General features: G+C 45.1%; 2 protein-coding genes across 3 annotated transcripts; one reads left to right on the top strand and one right to left on the bottom strand.

The window, feature by feature from the left end:
• Nucleotides 1-273: 273 nt before the first annotated feature.
• On the bottom strand, nucleotides 274-6,349 carry man2b2 (mannosidase, alpha, class 2B, member 2). 2 transcript variants are annotated; one of them, XM_069718963.1, is made up of 19 exons: nucleotides 6,136-6,348; nucleotides 5,825-5,971; nucleotides 5,628-5,733; nucleotides 5,350-5,522; nucleotides 5,136-5,251; nucleotides 4,682-4,859; nucleotides 4,399-4,597; nucleotides 4,129-4,319; nucleotides 3,780-3,951; nucleotides 3,548-3,684; nucleotides 2,742-3,010; nucleotides 2,461-2,652; nucleotides 2,143-2,386; nucleotides 1,936-2,046; nucleotides 1,635-1,827; nucleotides 1,086-1,232; nucleotides 863-975; nucleotides 648-765; nucleotides 274-546 (listed from the first exon to the last, which is right to left on the bottom strand). In XM_069718963.1, exons 1-19 carry the CDS (start codon nucleotides 6,277-6,279, stop codon nucleotides 452-454), a joined length of 3,045 nt encoding a protein of 1,014 aa, XP_069575064.1. In that variant the 5' UTR covers nucleotides 6,280-6,348; the 3' UTR covers nucleotides 274-451. The 2 variants fall into 2 exon arrangements, with proteins under 2 accessions (XP_069575064.1, XP_069575063.1); XM_069718962.1 differs by having other exon boundaries at nucleotides 4,399-4,859; nucleotides 6,136-6,349.
• Nucleotides 6,350-6,469: 120 nt separating this feature from the next.
• smim20 (small integral membrane protein 20) lies at nucleotides 6,470-8,383 on the top strand. Its single transcript, XM_069718938.1, has 3 exons — nucleotides 6,470-6,672; nucleotides 7,681-7,737; nucleotides 8,187-8,383. The coding sequence occupies exons 1-3, from the start codon at nucleotides 6,564-6,566 to the stop codon at nucleotides 8,228-8,230; spliced, it is 210 nt and encodes a 69-aa protein (XP_069575039.1). The 5' UTR covers nucleotides 6,470-6,563; the 3' UTR covers nucleotides 8,231-8,383.
• The last annotated feature ends 9,566 nt before the right edge of the window (nucleotides 8,384-17,949 follow it).

Genomic DNA, 17,949 nt, shown 5'->3' with positions numbered 1-17,949 from the left:
ATGTCTCAACTGTCTTGCTTGGGGAGTAGACGAGACGCTGGCTTGGTAGTTTGTTACCACATTTGTCAATCTTCAAAATTCATGTGTAATTTGGGTGGGAGGGGCTTAGATGAGTAAGGCAGCAGAGAGAGGTGAAACTTGCCTACTGCCACTTTAAAGAAGGACTGCTGAGATTGGGTTTTGGATGAGTGGACCAACATGTTAATATTCCTTTTCTATAATCCCCAATATGAGTGTGAAATCAGGAAATTTGACACGTGAGAATTGAACAAGTCGGACAAAAATAATCACTTTATTCTGCGAGAGTCAACAGATCAATGCCTCTTTTAAAAAACAAAATCAATGCAATGTGCAAAAACAGCTTTAATTAACAGTGTAGAAAAAGGATCAACTCTATAAAATCAGATTTTCTCTAATGATTTTCGATCTTCGCGGAAGACAAAAGTTCAACCTAAAAGTTTCCAGAGCTGAAGTGAACAAAGAAGGTCCTGATCTCTTTGGGTGAGATGGTCACGGTGAAATCTTCATCTGGACACCTCTGGTTCTCTAAAAAAAGAGAAGAAGAAGAACGGATGTCAATCAAGAAACAATGAAAAATTGGAGGATCCAGCCGCCCTGATATTCTTTGTTTTACAGCGAGTTCTTACTTCTTTCCAAGTTATCTGCAGTTTTCCACTTCCACCTCTGCAGACTGGTGATGTTCCAGGTTCCCGTGAGAGAACGTTCCTCCAGCGCTCTCACTTCCCCGACGCCCCGCAGAACATCCTGCCCACACAGGAAATGGTAAAACAAAAGATTATGTAAATTATATTTTGAAATCAAAGGTTGTAGAGATTTAAGTTTTCTTTTTTTTCCTCAGCACCTTTAAGTTGATGGTGACTGGCTTTGAAAGCTCCTGGTCTTCTCCCTCCTCAAAGAGATGCATGATTCTCAGCAGGACCCGATCGTAGTCCGGCTCCACCTGCAGGTCCGTACCTAGATGTAAAAAAAAAAAATACAAAATGCACATTTTAATCCCATAGACAAACAACAGAAGTAAAATAACATGTTGTAGTCGCGTGTGCCCGATACATGTCGGAGCTGACCCGAGTGTACGCGGTGGAGCTGAACGTCGTGGTTGGAGCTGTAGTTCCAGCCGGGGATGGCGAGGCTGAGCAGGTGGAGGTTGGGCGGCAGGACGACCGAAAGCATGGCCGAAGTTTCTCGGGGCTCCTTCCCCCGCCGGGGCTCCTCTGAGTAGACGGAAAAATCGGCAGGTTTCGTCAACTACATGTACGGTGATTGTGATGCTGTTGTGTGGCAGCGTCAGTGCTGAAGAGCAGGAAGCATTAGTCTCTACGTGCTGTCTTGTTTTGTCTTTGTCACCTCAGTAAGTGTCAGTATAGTTTATGTGATGACAAGGTTCATGCCGAGCACCAAACTTTAATACTTTTGTTACTGAATTGATGCTCGGTAGGGTCCAAAAAATATGATTTTATTAGTATACATTTGTACCATAACATGTATTTCATTTTATTTTATTTACAGGTTCACCCTGTAAACACACTGACGTCTAACAGTTATAATGAAACTAGTTTTCTTGTTTTTGATGCTGGACGCTCGCCCACGTCGGGCCTGAAATCTGCAGCACTTACGCGGCTGGTCTATGGGCATGACGAGCGGCCTGTGCTGCAGCTCTATCGCCTCCCGCTGGTGAAGCCTGGCGGTGGCGTTGCGGGAGCCCAGCATCATCCACAGGGTGGGCCGCACCACCGAGCTGTCGTTCAGGGTCAGGTTGTAGCCGAGGTTCCAGGGCAAGTCGTTCCAAAGCCGCCGGTGGAGCATGACCTGGGGGAACAGGAGGCGTTCAGGTGTGTGTGTGTGTGTGTGTGTGTGTGTGTGTGTGTGTGTGTGTGTGTGTGTGTGTGTGTGTGTGTGTGTGTGTCGTTTTCGTACCTCCAGTTGTCCGTTCGCTTGGCTGGACACGCCGTGAGCTCTGTCGCTGAGGAGCACGAGTCTGCCGAGCTCGTCCTCGATGTAGGCGGCCCTCACCATGGGGAAGTAGTTCTGCAACATTCACATCACGCACAGATCAGTGCATGTTCCAGTGTTTTAACAACACGGATGTCAGGAGCCCCGTTTATCTGAGATCTGAGGACCTACTCTCGCTAAAGTGTTATTGGTGAATTTCCGGTACGTCCTCTTCATCATCCGGTATCCGTTGTCGTCCGTGTACAGCGTCCTGTCGTTCTTCAGGGAGGAGCTGGTCCTCAGCACGACCTCCGTGTTGAGCCGCAGGGGCCCCAGCGAGTAGCTCTGCTCCAGCCGGTGACACGGCAGCGTGGCCTCAAAGCATTCTGGGACACGGGTGGTGATGGAGTAGGCGTAGTCTTCGTCGCTCTCCTCTCTAGAAGACGGAGCGAACGTGAGACTTACCAGGAGTCTTTATCGACTGAGATAAAGAGGTTCCTCGTTATTCACCTGAAGAAGTACTGTCTGATCTCCGTGACGATCTTTCCCGGGACGATCTCCATCTCCGCGGCCTCGTAGGCCCTCGTGGCCGAACCGTTGGCGCTGAAGACGTAGTTGTCAGAGATGGGTCCCGCTTTGACGTCTCCGTTGGCGTCGTACTCCCAGAAATCCTGCGTCATCCTCACTCTCCTTTTTTCCGGACTATAAAATAAGACATTCAATTCAAGAGAGTTGAAATATAAAAAAAAAACAGACAGAAAACCCAAATGTAAGGAGACGTGAAGCCTCACAGGTACGTGACGCTGTGCAGCAGGTTGGTGTCCCGGTCAAACATGAGCTCGTAGCATTGGTTGAGAACCGGAACGAGCCGCCTGCCGCTTCTCGCCCGGTCCGTCGCGCCGCGCCTCTCGAACCGAACACGCTTCGCCTCGTACGAGTCGGGCTTTCCGGCGCCGGGCTTCTCTGTGAACTTTATCAAGTATTTCCTGTACTGAAGGCCTCCGAGTTTCACCACCATGAAAAGGTCGTAGGTCGTGTTGGACTGGGCCGACGTTTGGATCTGTAACAGAAATTTATATGATACTACGAACTAATTTACCCAAAACAGGATAAATATAATATAAATAATCATACAACAGATGTGAAATTGTTAACTGAGCAGAAAACATCTGTTAAATTATTAACTTTTGAAATCACAGGAGCTGATGTTTGTTTTAACTGGTGTCTCGTCTCTACTCGCTGATAACCAGCAAGAAATGATGCAACGCTGCAGTAATGTTTGCTGTTGTTCCCACAATATATTTGTTCTTAATGGTACGACAACGTGCTGGAAAAACACGAGAAGAATGCGACCACAAAAATATTTGTATAATGTTTTTAAAAGCAAGATTACTCCCTCCTGGGAACATAAAAAAATACTGAACACGTTTAAAGAATTAGAGAAATAATGTTCTGACGTTAGAGACCACGAGATATTTTTCTCGGGAACGTTTATCCCGAACGTTCATTCAGCTGCAGACGATGTAAATACAGAAGTTACAGTCTCCCTGCAGAGCGAACAGTTGATCGCGTGTGTAATGAAACGGATGAAACGTGCCTGCGCAGCGACGGGCTGTCCGTCATCGTCGAAGACGGCCGCGCTCGGCAGCGTCACGGTGACGTTGACGACGGTGGTGATGTTCCAGGCCAGCGGGTTGTAAATGAGGACGTGTTGCTCGAGAGCCTCCTGAACATCTGGTGTGAGGATGGTTATGACTTTTATTATTACTTAAATATACACTACACTTCACATCACATCCGTGAACAAATATAATGTCATAATTTCCAACCTGTCCTGTGGTAGCGCCTCTGGAGGACGCCGGGAGTCTGGAGGAAGTGCGGCAGCAGGAGGAGCGCAGCGAGCAGCTCCTCCACTCCCATCATGGCCTGCGTCAGATGCTGCAGGTACATGTCCGCCACCTTGGGAGACTCGGTACCCGTGATGCCGTCATGATGCTGCACCTAGAAAAACAAACACAACAAATAGACTCATTTTTAATATAATGACAGACTCGTCTTTAAGAATATTTGTAGGTCTTTTCTTACCGATTGATTTAAAATTTAGACCATAAACGACACGTCCGTTGTTTATTTCATTCTTCTTTCAGGTGATGGAGTCAAATGTCTCGATTTGATTACCTCAGAAACAGCCCAGCGCAGAGATCGGAGTTTGTCCAGAGCCCAGTCTTTAGCCACGGGACCGTCCGGGAAGCTGATCCGGTACCGAGCGAAGAGCGTCTCTGCCGCGTGCAGCTTGGAACTGGCCCGTCGCGCCACTCCCTTCAGGACGTTTCTGGAGGCGTAAAACCCCGTCCACGCCTGGTAAGGTTCTAGATAAATGTCAAGGAAGATTTTAATAGCCAGAGTCTTCCTACTTGATTTCTCTGCGTTGAGATACTCGGTTCTTACCAGTCGAATACGGCAGAAAGTCTTGGCTCCCACGAACCTCCCAGACGAGGTCCGATCGGTAGACGGCTTGGAAGTATTCGCTCAGAGTGGCGTACTGGACCGTCACGCCGAACTCTTCGCTGTTCTGGTTGATGTACTTCATTAGAGGATCCATGTTGCTGAATTGCACGGACGAGTTGTAGAACTGTTTGTCGCAGCCCTGAAACACAAAGATCCAACAGACGTTTAAGCTGGAGACGATGTTTTTGTAGGTGAAAAGCTCGTTGCAGTTCTGCCGACCCACCCACGGCCAGAGGACGTGGTTGGTCCTGAACCACGCGGCCCGCTGCTTGATGTTCTCCACCATGGTCTTGGCGTAGGCTTGCACCGTCTCCTTGGTAACGGGCAGGCTCATGTTGGGGTAGACTCCGTCTTTCGGGGGGTCCGGGAACAAGGCGACTCCGTTCCAATAGAAACCAGAACTGAGGTGTAAAGAACGACATGTTTTAATAACATTTCTACAGATTCTTCTTTGTGGCTTTTTTTTTTCCTGTAAATATGGAATAATAATAATAATAATAATAATAATAATGAAATTGATGTAAATAACCAGTTGTAAGGAAGACTTCTCTGTTACCAGTCATCTCGGTATCATGCGTTACTTTCTGTAGCAGCACAAACAAGGACTAAGAATACAGGACACGTTGATTAATTACAGAAATAATATCCAGCAGTGAGGAGCGTGAGCTTCTACTTACCTGTTGGAGAACGGCAGGTGTGATGGAGTGCAGTAGCTGAACTGGTCCATCGTGTGAGTGAACATCTCTTGCTGGGCTTTCAAGGATCCAGAGCCGCGCCATACAAACTGTAGTTTCTGCCAAAAATAGGTCAACAACACGAGTCTTCTGATGATGCTGACGTTAACGTTTTGTCGTAGTAGTATTTTGTTTGTAGTCGTGTTTGAGCCGGCACCTTGTTATGCTGCATGGTGTCTTTGAGGTCGTAGTCGATGCGAGAGATGAGGTGCGCGTTGAACCCGGCGAGGGCGAACAGGACCGGCGTGGTGGCCGAGGCTCCGAACGGATCCACGTGCCAGGAGAACCGCGGACGCACCCCGAACGTCTCGTACAGGAAGCCGTGGCCCTCTGTAGGGAGGGGGGTGGGAGGAGAGGGGGGAGAAGAGGGTCTGGGTTACTACAGGAGTCGGGCCACCCACTGCTGCAGCTGAAGGATTCGAGGCGTCGTGTTACCCGTCATCTGCAAGATCTGGTCATCCAGGTCGGTCACCGCCTCGTCGTGCATCACTTGGCCTCCGATGATGAACTCAAGTCGACCCTCTTTCACGAGCTGTCGCACCTGCAAAAGATGTTGATTGTTTACTTTATATTTCAAGCAAGGATCATCTGAGGAGAACATCACCTATTGATCATGTGACCATCATCATTACTTGTTTCTTCTGGTTGTCTGAAGCGACGGCATCCCACCACAGTCGGAAAAACTCCTGCTCCACGGCGATGAACTTGCGGTCTTTGAGCTTCGACAGCTCCTCGGTCACACTGTTGTACACGTTGGCTGCATAGGCGTGCATGCTTTCCTGCAGGAAATAAATAACACTCATGTTCATATCCACAATTAAGAACACGCATATTTTATCCACATTAAACCACTTTTAAACTGCAGGATGTGCAATATAGATATATATATATATATGTATAACTATATATATATATTTATATATATCTGAAAGTGAGGTGTTACCTGGATGGTGTACACCCAGCCGACATCCATGTGACTGTGAGGGATTATAAATGTTTGAATCGGTTTGTTTTCGTGCGTCTTTCCGAACGAGCAGCAGAAACCAAACACAATAACGACCACACATCTCATGTCTGTCGGCTCCATAAACCAGGAGAAGGGTTAGAAAACCTAGAGCTTAAATCTCTCAATATATTCGCCTCAGACTTCCTTATTATTATTATTATTATTATTGGTGCTGACGTCGTATCCAAAGTACGGGTGCCCAGAGAGACCAAAACCAGCTTCTTCTTCTTTTTTTTTTTCCTCCTCTCTTTGGATTTACGCACGCGCGGTGTCCGGCCGACCTTTCACACCGGAAACAATCGTTTCAAAAAACATTGTGTAAGTTTGGAGGTGAGTGCGTTTCCTCCGATGCAGCCAAGAGAAACATGTCCAGAAACACGAGGATCGTGTTGGTGTTTGGAGGCTTCGTCACCGCCGTCGCCGCCGCGTTTTACCCCATTTTCTTCCACCCGCTGACGCACAAAGACCAATACAGTAAGTGGCATCAGCTTCCCTTCACTTCCTCTAATGTCACGGTGCATGTTGGAAAGTCTCCACATGTTGTTTTTACTCCACCACAACAACAACAAACTAAAGCTTCTGGCAGGTTTCTACTCATTTAAGTGACATTGAGCTGATTAACTTCGAGGTTTTCCATTTGAGTTTTCTGCTCCTGTTTTAGTGGACTGGAACAAAAACAAAGTACTGTCAGTAAAATGAACTTTCACTATTACATGATGATTTTGGATTCATATTATAGCTGCATTAATGTGTATTTTATTGTTTGTAGTATGTTTATGGTCTATAAGAACATCTTTTGTGTGTAGTGTCATCGTCCTGTAAGATTATATCTCTGTTTTCAGATTACAGTAGATTTTCTAAGCCCATCAAGGAACATTAAATCCTCAGTTTATTAGAAAAATTAAAATTAAAAACCACCAAACTCAGATAAATGATTCGACAGGACGGGTACAAAAACATCTTATTCTGAACAGCGACTATCGTCTAAAACTGTCAGATAAATGTAGTAAAGGTACAATATTTCCTCTGAAATGAAGTAGTAAATGAAGCACAAGTATTTAGAATTGTTTGCTGATTTTATGTCACTTTATTGGTTTATTTTCCATAAATTTAGCTTAACTGGGGGTCAGATATCAAAACATTTAAGGAAACCTTCCCAGAAAGAGTTTTTTTTTCTTCTATTATTTCTAAACCACTTAGCCAACTAAAACAAAGGCAGAGTGATGCCAGGAAAACTCATCAAGTTAAACAGTTGTGGTTTCTACATTTATACCTAAATTAGCCACATTATCCACTTGTTTTGAGTCCGAGCCCGTCCTGGCCAGGAAGATGGAAAGCGATAGTCAGACTGTGGATCAGCTACATCCAGTGTTACTGAGAGAGCAGACAAAAGTAGAGCCAGAAGAACTGATAATAACCAGCTGCAGTGTTCAAATTGTAGTATATTTAACTAACATGCTGCACTGGTTCTCTTCCTGCTAGAAAAAGTTCAAAAGATGAACCGGGCAGGAATCAACCAGGCCGATGTGCAGCCAGTAGGTAAGATATATTATAGTAATTATAGAAAACATCTGATATCCTCATCGTACCGACACGCTGACGTATTTCAGCTGCAGCACAAACCACAATACTGACTGTAAATGAAAACCTTGTTATTGGAAAATTAGAGCATTTAAATGTTCCCACTCAGCTGAAGGAAAAAACTCAGCACACCTGGATGTGTGACAAAAGCCAACTGCTTTCACTGGGTTGTTTTCTGTCTACGCTAAAGGTAAATTTATCAACTCAATGAAGGTTGTGTCGATTGAAATGTTGTAAATGTGTATACCAGCAGTGAGAAAGACATTTTACACATTTTAAAAAAACTTAATTTAAATCTTAAATGCATTCCTCTGAATTGTAAATAAATTATGACAAAAAGTGAAAGCAGTTTTTTCAGTGCTTTAATGGACATTAAACACCAATCATTGTGTTTTTTTTGCCTGCAGGTGTGAAGACGTGGTCGGATCCATTCAAGCCTACAGACAAATGATTGTCTGACCTCAGAGTCTGATGAACACTTGGAGTGATCGTGTTGATGAGTGCTTGGTGAGCGTGTGAGTGAATGATTTCAAGAATATGTTTATTTTGATTGTTGAGTGGCACCTTACTCTCTTAAATAAAGTGTAAAGATTTATAAACATCATCAAGGCTCCCTTAAAGACTTTTTTATGTTGCGTTTAGAAATGGGATGGATATAAGACAAAGTGATATATATTGTTTTAACCCCCCATCCTACCCAACAAAATCTACCTTATTTTAAGATGAGGTGACATGCAGATCATTCGTTGTCCACACGGGGGCGCACCATGCCCGTCCGTCGCTACAAAAAGTCACTGCACTGTGTCATGTTTCATTTGTGCATTTTAGATATTTTGGAAAATCCTCCTAAATCCTCTACTCTGGGCTGCATCCTGTAGGAAATTATAATAAAAAAAATAAAAAAACGCAGGGATTTGTTTACACATCTCACTCACCAGAATCTGTTTTGACATTTTATTTTGATTTAGTTTGACGTGCGAGTCGTAAAATGGGTTCAACAGATGAGGGACAATGTCCAGTAATGTGCGGTATCCTCTTCCAAAATGGAAACAGGAGAGACTAGAGTTATTCCAGGACACATCACTCCGTATTATCATTTCCCCGCCGCGGACACAAGCTTTAACTGTTGCTCGCCTGTATTAACCGGCATGTGACTCCGGCTGTGTTTTTTACCCGCGAGGCTGAAAGGACGCGGCGCAGCTCCACGACCGTCTTGTTCAGACTCCTCCACCGTGTGATCCAGACTCCCTTTACGAGTCCGCGGCTGCTGTAAAAAGCAGAGAATTCCAAAACTACCATTTTTTCCTTTTCTTTTCTTTTCTTTTTTTTTCCCCCTGTACTTTTGTGGTTTCCTGACATTGACCAGCATCCCCTTTCAGCGTTTGGTCCATCAAAGTCCTTTTGGAGGAAAGACAGATTAAGAAAGAACTAAAGCATGTGTTTATGGTCCTTCAGAGATGGTGCATTTTTAAAGTTGCCCCTTAAATCTTTCACAGTCCTCGACGCAGCCTGTACTTTCAGGCTTTCGGGACCGTTCGTGAGGCCCGCTGCCAGCAGAACCGACAGCACGGGCCAGCAACGGCCACTCTGCTTCACAACCCCCCAATCAACAAGCCCCATTGTTTATGAGAGGTTGTTATTGTTGGGCTGCATTCAGAAACAAGAGAAAACTCAAGAGCCCCGGCTGTGCAGAGGCGTCCAAAGTAAAGAGAGCAAGGGGTGAGGGGGTGGTTAAGGAAAAACGAAAAGCAGAAATTCCTCTCATTCCCCGCTGGTGTTTTCCAGATTCCTCAAGCGACAGCTCCTCGGCTGTGCGGGTGAAGTAAGCAACCGGAGGGGAAATTGAAGCGAATGGCGAGAGGAAGAGAACCGCATTCTTGAAGGGACGCGTCACCTACGCACAGAACAGAAGGACACTCGATCCGGGTTTACTCGGCCTGGCAGCGGCTAACAGGTTGTGCAGCATGCGCCCGCGGCGTCTTCAGTTTCTCCTTTCAATGAATCGGTGACGTTTCATTTCTAACGCAGTCAACAGGTCGACCTTTTTTCTTGAAATGACCCTCAAGCTTCTTCTTTTTTTTTTTTTTTTTTTTATGGCTCGGTGTCGGTCGAGTCCTCTTTATGTGGCCCTCGGCCCATTCAGAGGAATATGTAGATGGGCGACCGTCTCTATAAAACATTCAATAGGGTCGCTGCGCACGATAAACCAACATGAAGTGAACAATGTCGCCCTCCGGAGCACTTTTACTATCCGGCTATTAACCCGTCACACAAATCTCTCCTCGGTTTTGGAGTCGAGGTGGCACGTCGTCGGGCGTTTGTCGAGCGCGCGTCATTCAACAACGGCAGATAATTGGCCGAGGTCTCCCGACTAATTGCCATGGGAACGGGGGTCGAGGGACGGCAAAGAGCCTTCGGGAAGGCGTTGGATGGGATGTAAAATACGAGCTGAGCAAACGCCGTCAAGTGGGGAAAATAGAAAGAAGAACCTTTTCATGACACATTTGAAGAGCGTGGCATTTATTTGTGTTTTAGGAAGTGTTACCACGTAGGAGGAGTTCCCCTTCCTTTATGTTTCTAAGCTGGTTAGAGGGCACGCTTCCCCTTCAAAGAAACAATGAACGTCACCACATCCGTGAGTTGGCGGCAGATGTTTAATTTTTAGCTTCATCAACGCCGTCTCCGGATAAAACGGATCAAATAAATGTCCACAATTACAAAAGTTCACCCGTCAACGATGAATAAATGCGACAAATCAGACTCCAGCTGCAAACATCACAAAATAAGATATAGTTGCAGCCCAATTAAAGCAAAACAGACCGAAGAAAAAGCCATTTTAATGCAACTAACAATCACGAGTTCTCTTGAGTCTGAGTTTTCTGTCAGCCAATGAACAAAATACAAATAAACATATCTTTTGAGAAATTCTGTGCTTTCGAGTAGAATTAAATTTCCGTTATACTCGTGCAGCGTCCGTTGGTAAATAGCGTGTTTGGCAGGAGGATTTCCCGGCTTGTGGTTTTGCTGCAGGCTTCTTGACAACAGCGAAATAATTTCACGTTTATTTCACCGTTTGCTAACATTTAAGAGCATCGAGTTCATGAAACGAAGTAAAAACAACGAGGAAGGTTAACGGGTAAATATAAAGTCAAGTTAATGGTTACTAATTTCTACTCGGCAAACACAACTTTTTCCTTTTTAAGTCATAACAGGTTAATTTCATAAGCATTTTTTAAGTTGGAACAACTTTTTTTTAAAAAGTACATAAAAACAATTAAATTAGAAGTAAGTTTAACAAAATAAAGAACTTAAGATTAAATTCTACTGAAATTGTAACACTTTTCATTTAAGTCCTACTAACTGAATTTACTTGTGTTTGCTAACACTTCACAACTTTGAATGAGCCAACACCCCCCGCCTCCCCCCCGCCTCCCCCCGCCTCCCCCCAGCGAGGTCTGCAGCGAGCTTGTGTTGCATTTACTGGGTGCACGAGCGTGTGTGCGTGTGTCATTCAGGAAAGTTCGGCAAAGAGGAGCCCGGCATCCCCCGGAGACTAAACTGTGGTTGTGGAACTTACTGGAAGTCCAAACATCGTGTGTGTGCTTTTGTGTTATGTTCATTTATTCGCCCCGGAGCAGCACCACAAATAGATCATTATGGTTTGTTTTAGGTTGCATCTGCAGTGCCCGTTCGTGAAGGCATTGCAGTTCATTGCTGCGGCTTGTCAGTTCTTAGTTGGGAGGTGGAGGGGGGAGGGGGTGCACAGAGAGCCAATGGTGAAGGGCAGATGATGCACTGATGGTTTTGTTTTGCTTCCTCCCTCTTGTTTGCTGCTGTAGTTTTCGGCCGCTCGTCACAGCACGTGTGAAAACACGTTACGCCGTCTTTGCCTGTTGAAGTCTGTTATTAGCTGAACTCATTACAAACAGTCATCTGCTAATTAGGAGCTCCATTTGTAACAGTCATTTTCACATAATTCAAAGTAGTGATTAACACAATTCTTGCCAGTGACTCGTCCTGAGCGTGTTTTAGGTTGGCACGGTAACATGTTTTTAGAAAAAGACACGGCTCGAAGGATGGTGACGCTATTTGGGTGATCCTTCACTTTTGAATGGATTTCCTTGAAATTTTGTCACCATTCATGCTCCCCAGAGGATGAATCCTACTTATCTTTTCCTCCAATACCATCAATAACTCAACATTTTTACTGATCATTTAACATCCCATCTACTACCGAGCAGGTTAGCAGAAAACTTTAGAGACATTCATGCTCCCCAGAGGATAAATCTTTTCCTCTTAATGCCACCAATAACTCAACATTTTCACTTTTTCAGAATATCTAATCTACCGAGTTGATGAGCGCAAAAACTGTGTCCAGAAGTTCATGGTTCCCAGAGGATGAATCCGTATGACTTTCTTGATCCCCTGGCTTTTCGCCTCGTGTCACGTGAAGTAGACATTTATAGTTTTCAGTTACATCAATAACTTGTTGTATGGATGGTCATGAAGTTTGGTCCAGGCATTCACATTCCCCTGAGGATGAACTATAGTAACTTTGAAGATCCCTTACGCCATCTTGAATGCAAATTTCCCTTTATCCGATACCAGGGACAATCCCATCAGCCTCAGCTGTACTTTTTAGTGTTGATTAGCACGTGTTGTTATGGTAACCAGTTGAAGTTAGTTAGTTAGCGTTGTCATAACGACATGTCAACATCTAACGTTAAGATTTGTCTCACTGTAAAGCCTCACAGCTGCCAGCTTGGTGCACACTCTTCTTTTTTCGGGCAATTAATTCGTACGTCAGGTTTTTTATTTTTGAACTTTTTTCATGTTTAATCACCACTTTTTCAAGGCTTTGTTTGCTTTGTTGTTGTTGTTTTTTATATACAACTATATTCGGGTAGATAATCCTAAAAAAGAAGGTGCAGAAATCCTCGAGACGTGTTGAAGTTACCGGGACACTTGTCTCAACAGCGCTGACGGCTGAACTCAGTGGGGTCGTCTTTTCTCAGGCGGCCGCTGAATGTTTTTGTTAAGCATCACCTCTGAATGAGGTAAGTAGGAAATTCTCAAATGTGGCTCAAGGAGCGCCAAAAGTCTGTCGCGAGGCTTCTGTCCACTTACGGATCCACACAGGAAATGTTTAAGCAATTAGTTGGAGTTTAATGTTGGAAAAAAAAAAAAGTTAACATTTCCTCAGTTTTTATATCTACTTTATTTAACAGAGAGGAAAATCGTTGTTATGGACAGACCTCATCGTGCGGGCCATCTTTTCCTCCTGTGACGCGTCATCCCGTGTTCCACTGACGATTCTGTGGAAGCGAAATGTTCGAAAACCACAATTACATTTAAGCTCAGAAGCGTCTGATTAGCAGACGACCGCACGCACGCACGGGTTGAAATATTACTGTCACCCGTCCTAAACACACACCATTACGGCATCGCAGCCTGAGCGTGTGAGGCTCGGCCGTCAATCACGCTATATAGCAGGTTTCCGTTTTTACAGTCCCATTATAATCTTTAAAATTTCTCCTGCACTAAAACAGCAGGGCGGCTGTTGATTCAGGCACGGTTACTGACGAGGAGGGCCAGAGCTGTAAGCAATCATGCTGCTCCTCCAAACCCCTCAGAAAAGCCAAGAAAGGAGAGGAGAGGAAGGAGAAGGGAGAGTGATTTATCAGGCACCTTAATACTTGACACATTCATTTGCGAAAATAAAGACTGCAGCCTATCAAAGCCATCGTTTATATTAAAAAAAAAAACAACGGAAAGCTCTTTTAAACCGCTTTCTTATACTCAGCGGGCCAGTTTTCATTCATATTTCCTGGCACTTCACTCCCCCCCCTAAGTCTGAGGGACTCAATCAAAATAAACAGCTTAAATCCCGAGACGGCGTTTAAAAATTCGATTCTGAACAATACAGAAGGTTTGCAGTTTCACAGAGCTGTTTAACAACATGTAATGCAATAAAGACGAATAAAAACGTGTAATATTATGATCTAATGTGGCATACCGAGTCTTGTTTTGGTTGGACTCGACGCGCAGCGAAGACCGAGTGACTCACGGCGTTAGAAAATCCTCACAATATGCTGCTATTTTAGTTCGGCTGCACGAACCGTGTCTTGTTATTAGCGGTTTACGCGCAGATCAAATGAATTCAATAAGTGGAGCCTCTCCGTACGACGACGTACAGCTGCTGCTGCGTGGAATCAAATAGTTTCAGTGGAGAATCGGCATCCAGAGCGGTGCGCGGTGAGTCATAGTTTGGAGTCACTTTCAGTGTAAATGGCGTGTGGGTGAGCAGACAGGATCTGCCGCTGTGTTCCCCGTGGGTTTTCATTAGGGCCTCGCGGATGACAACAGAATATATGACTTGGCTCCGTCCGGGAATTCTGGGAAAGTCATGGAATTTTGGACGCCCTGACGGAACACAGGCTGTCTGCTCTTGGCCTCGCTCCCCACTGAGAGGAGGAGGAGGAGGAGGAGGAGGAGGAGGAGGAAGAGGAGGAGGAGTAGTCCCTCTGCAGTGTGTGTTCGTATTTGTGTCCGTGTGTGTGTGTGTGTGTGTGTGTGTGTGTGTGTGTGTGTGTGTGTGTGTGTGTGTGTGTGCGCGCGCGCGCGCGTGGGACTTAAGGACATCCTCGGGGAGCTGACCCAGAACAATGACAGGTTTACAGCGCAGCACCGGGCCGGCCGGCCGGCCGGCTCACATGTGGCTAATATCAAACAAAGACCAGGATCTCTGAGCGCTGCAGCAGATCTGACGCAACCCGATCGTCCTGATGATTAGTGAGGCTGGTAATCTGTAGCTCTGCCCCGGCCCGGGAATCTGGTTCTATCTGCTCGATGCATTTCCCTTCCTCGTGTAGTCCAAAAAAAAAAAAAAAAAAAAAAAAAATCCATACGCTTCTTCCAGAAGAAAATCTGCACTCAGTCTCTTGTATTTTGGAAACGAATGTGTTTTTTGATTTTTGTCCAATAAGCAACATGCAAACTTCTGTTTCTGCAATACTTAACTGCAGATCTGAGACTCCACTGGAGAAGTCAAGACGTATATGACTCCACTCTGACTCGACTCCCGAAAGACTCGTCTTAGTTTGAGACTTGGAAGCAAACGTGACTGTGAGAGAAGTCGGTTTAAGATTCAGCATTCAGAGACCTGAGAGATTGAACGCTGACTCGGACGTTTTCTTTTAGTCCAACAGACAGACTTTCTGTTGTCTTGAAAGGTGTGTCCCTTGATTCGTCTGTAAGAACCTAAAACTGGACTTTTACAAGACTTGATTTCGAGGAAACCTTTTTTGGATTCACTTGAACTCGTCCCCCAAAAAATATCTGACTAGCTGGACTAGAGTTGGAGAAACCAACGGTTTGAGGCCTTCACTTGGACTCCTCTCAGGTGACGCTAGACTTGACTTGAACTTGTCCTCAAGGACTTGAGACTTAAGTTGAGACTCGTTCTTACGAGTCTCGAGAGTAGACTCGTCTCCGATAGCTTCAGGATAGACTTGAACTCATCCCAACTCATTGGACTCACTCGAGGACCAACGACAGCTTTAGGTTGTTACAACACTTGAGACTCGTCCTTAATTACTTTTGACTCTACATTGACTTTATTTAGTGGTGATTTTATACACAACCTGTTTAAAATGACCCGAGACTTGTCTTTGACTTGTCTCAGATTACTTTTGACGTGGACTTGAGGCTTTAAAACTTTAATACTTGACTGAAACTTGTCTTAAAGAACGTTCTATGTAAAGATTTGAGATGTGACTTGGACATTTTTCAAATTAGACTTGTCTTTAATGACTTGAAACTCCTTTCTCCCAAACTTGAGACTTCACTCTTGACTTGACTTTAACTCGTCTAGAATGACTTGGTGGGTTTTTTTTTTTTTTTACCCTTGAAAGTCTTGTTTTCATCATATTCAAGCTGCAGAGGACAGCTTCATAAATTTTAATTTAAGATTGTGGAAATCCTATTACTCTATCCTTTCGAATTGCTTTAAAGCCTTGGAAAGGATTCTCTTTCCACAACGGCAGAGGAACTTCATTATTTCCTTCATTTGTTCGCCTCTACTGGCAGTGGAGGGTCAAAAATAAACCATGGTCATGTCATGTGCATAACCCTAAACCTAACCGCAGGATTAAATAGCACCCATATGCCCTGATGTCAGTAGGAAATTTGCACAAAAAAACCCGATTGAATTGCATGCGTAGACCTCATCCTGGTATTCTGTCCAAAGGGTATGCTTCTGCTATTTAATGCCATCCGCAGAAGAAAGCCACCCGACATGAAAGCAGAATCATATCCCACCTGAGCTACAACTGATCTCTCCCTTTGGGCTATGAGCTTACTTTGTGGTCTCCCTTTTCCTTGCTCCCTGCTCCCCTCGTCCATCCCTCCCTCCCGCTGTACAGTCAGAGAGAGAGAAACAAACCACATGTTTCGGGGGAGGAATCCTGAACGGGCAGCGTCCCAGACCAGAGTACCTCCAGCTCTCCTGCCCCCCCCGGCATCACTTAGCTCTACCCTGTCATTAAGGACAAGGTTGGATGGTTTGTGTTGGAACGCAGCCCTTTATTAGAGGAGGATGGGTGCAGAGGAGGGAAGGAGGGAGGGAGGGGGGGCAGAGGAGTGATGTCATCCCGGGTCGGTGCTGGAAGTGGGTCGAGACCTACGGCGGCGGGATCGGTGTTTCCTTTGGCGTTCAACGCAGGAAAAGACGCTGCACGTGTCTGTGGGGATTGTGATTTTGTTTCGTACTGTGGGTGCATCAAACTTACAGTGTGTGTGTGGGGAGGGGAGGGGGGAGGGAGGAGGGATGAGGGGGGGGGTCGCCGTAGTCGGTGTGCGGTCGGAAAAGTATAGGCTGTTTTATGTTGCGCTCGCTCTTTGTTTCAGTGTTTCTTTAGTGAGTGGATGGTTGAATGAATCATTTGGAGCGAGGCTGAGGTATCTGAAAGAGTGGTTTGGCTGTTTGGGGGGAGGAGAGGGGTGGAGGGGGGGCAGGGGGGAAGGAAAACCAACTTGTACTTGTGGCTTCTGGATTCCTAACTGCTGCACAGTGATGTCTGTCCACCTACCGAATGTACAGTGGAACGGTTCAGATGCACAAGGACTGAAACTCGTTATCCAAAAGCAATTCAGTGCAAAGAAGAGCGGTTCACTAACATTTATTTACTTCATCTCACAGGATGCTTCCAGTTTTTCGCCTTTTTTTTTTCCAGTTTTTCGCCTTTTTTTTTTCTCTGAGTGATAATAATTACACCGTTACTCACCAAGATACTTCCTGAAATCCTAGAAACGCTCTGAGAAACTCGACCTGTCGGACCGACGTCATGCCAAGATATTTAAGTTCGTGCAGATAACTTCCAACTAAATTTAGGTTGTTTTTTTTTACACCAGAAAGTTTCACCGCAATTTTCGTCCACGGGTCTGGAGGCTTAGTTTGGCAAAGTTTTGTAGCCGGCAAGAAAAATGGCGTAACGTCAGTTACTTACTTTGGAACTTGTCGGTTGCAGTCGTGGATCTAGAACAACATAAAACGGATTATCGGGTTGCCACCTGGCCGTGCTGCCAAGGTCTCCCCCTAGAGTCCAGTCGAGGTATTGCAATGGAAAACAAAACACCTTTTTCCCCCACAGACAGGACGGCACGGTTTTATTCTTTATGTTGTATTTTGAATTTTTCTAACAAAAGAGAGTCTGAAGCTTGATATGAGTTTTTTTGGCTCTCGTGCGCCATGTGACCGATTTCTGTCAACGGAGCTTTCTGTTTTCTCTGAATCTGTTTATTTCCTCCCCACCGGCATGTTCTCTGATTATACGCCGTTCAGCTCAATGCAACATGCAGCAGGCTTCGCTGCCAGTGTATAATTGTCAGTTAGAGAGCTCACCATACGTTTTTTATTTTCCTGAGGAGGCTGTTTTTAACCGTCCGCTCCTTCTCACAACAGACTCACTTTGTGAGTGAATCCACCGACTCAGCAGCGAGTCCGTTCGAACCAACTCATTTCACAAGTTTGATTTTTAACCATTTTCAATGAGAACATCTGAACTGTGTCGGGTCACGAGATGATGAGCCGGACAGGAATTAAGGAAGAAATACTCAATCGATGCCTATTTTTTTTGCAAACATTGCTCTGTTTCAGTGAATACTAATAAT

Source organism: Brachyistius frenatus, unplaced genomic scaffold (genome assembly GCF_029030835.1).
Source record: "Brachyistius frenatus isolate BFR_SWC_R1_liver_20210118 unplaced genomic scaffold, ASM2903083v1 Contig_203, whole genome shotgun sequence".
In the NCBI taxonomy this organism is placed as follows: Eukaryota; Metazoa; Chordata; class Actinopteri; family Embiotocidae; genus Brachyistius; species Brachyistius frenatus.
This window is presented reverse-complemented; position numbering and strand designations above follow the sequence as displayed.

What these genes read in the sequence shown, in the direction of transcription:
- man2b2 (XM_069718962.1), bottom strand. Translation starts at nt 6,279, where the DNA reads ATGGAGCCGACAGACATGAGATGTGTGGTCGTTATTGTGTTTGGTTTC. An exon ending in GACAGCCCGTCGCTGCGCAG is followed by an intron (nt 3,011 to 3,547) that starts GCACGTTTCATC and finishes TTTCTGTTACAG; the next exon opens with ATCCAAACGTCGGCCCAGTC. An exon ending in ATCAGACAGTACTTCTTCAG is followed by an intron (nt 2,387 to 2,460) that starts GTGAATAACGAG and finishes TCCGTCTTCTAG; the next exon opens with AGAGGAGAGCGACGAAGACT.
- smim20 (XM_069718938.1), top strand. Translation starts at nt 6,564, where the DNA reads ATGTCCAGAAACACGAGGATCGTGTTGGTGTTTGGAGGCTTCGTCACC. An exon ending in GACGCACAAAGACCAATACA is followed by an intron (nt 6,673 to 7,680) that starts GTAAGTGGCATC and finishes TCTTCCTGCTAG; the next exon opens with AAAAAGTTCAAAAGATGAAC. An exon ending in GGCCGATGTGCAGCCAGTAG is followed by an intron (nt 7,738 to 8,186) that starts GTAAGATATATT and finishes TTTTGCCTGCAG; the next exon opens with GTGTGAAGACGTGGTCGGAT.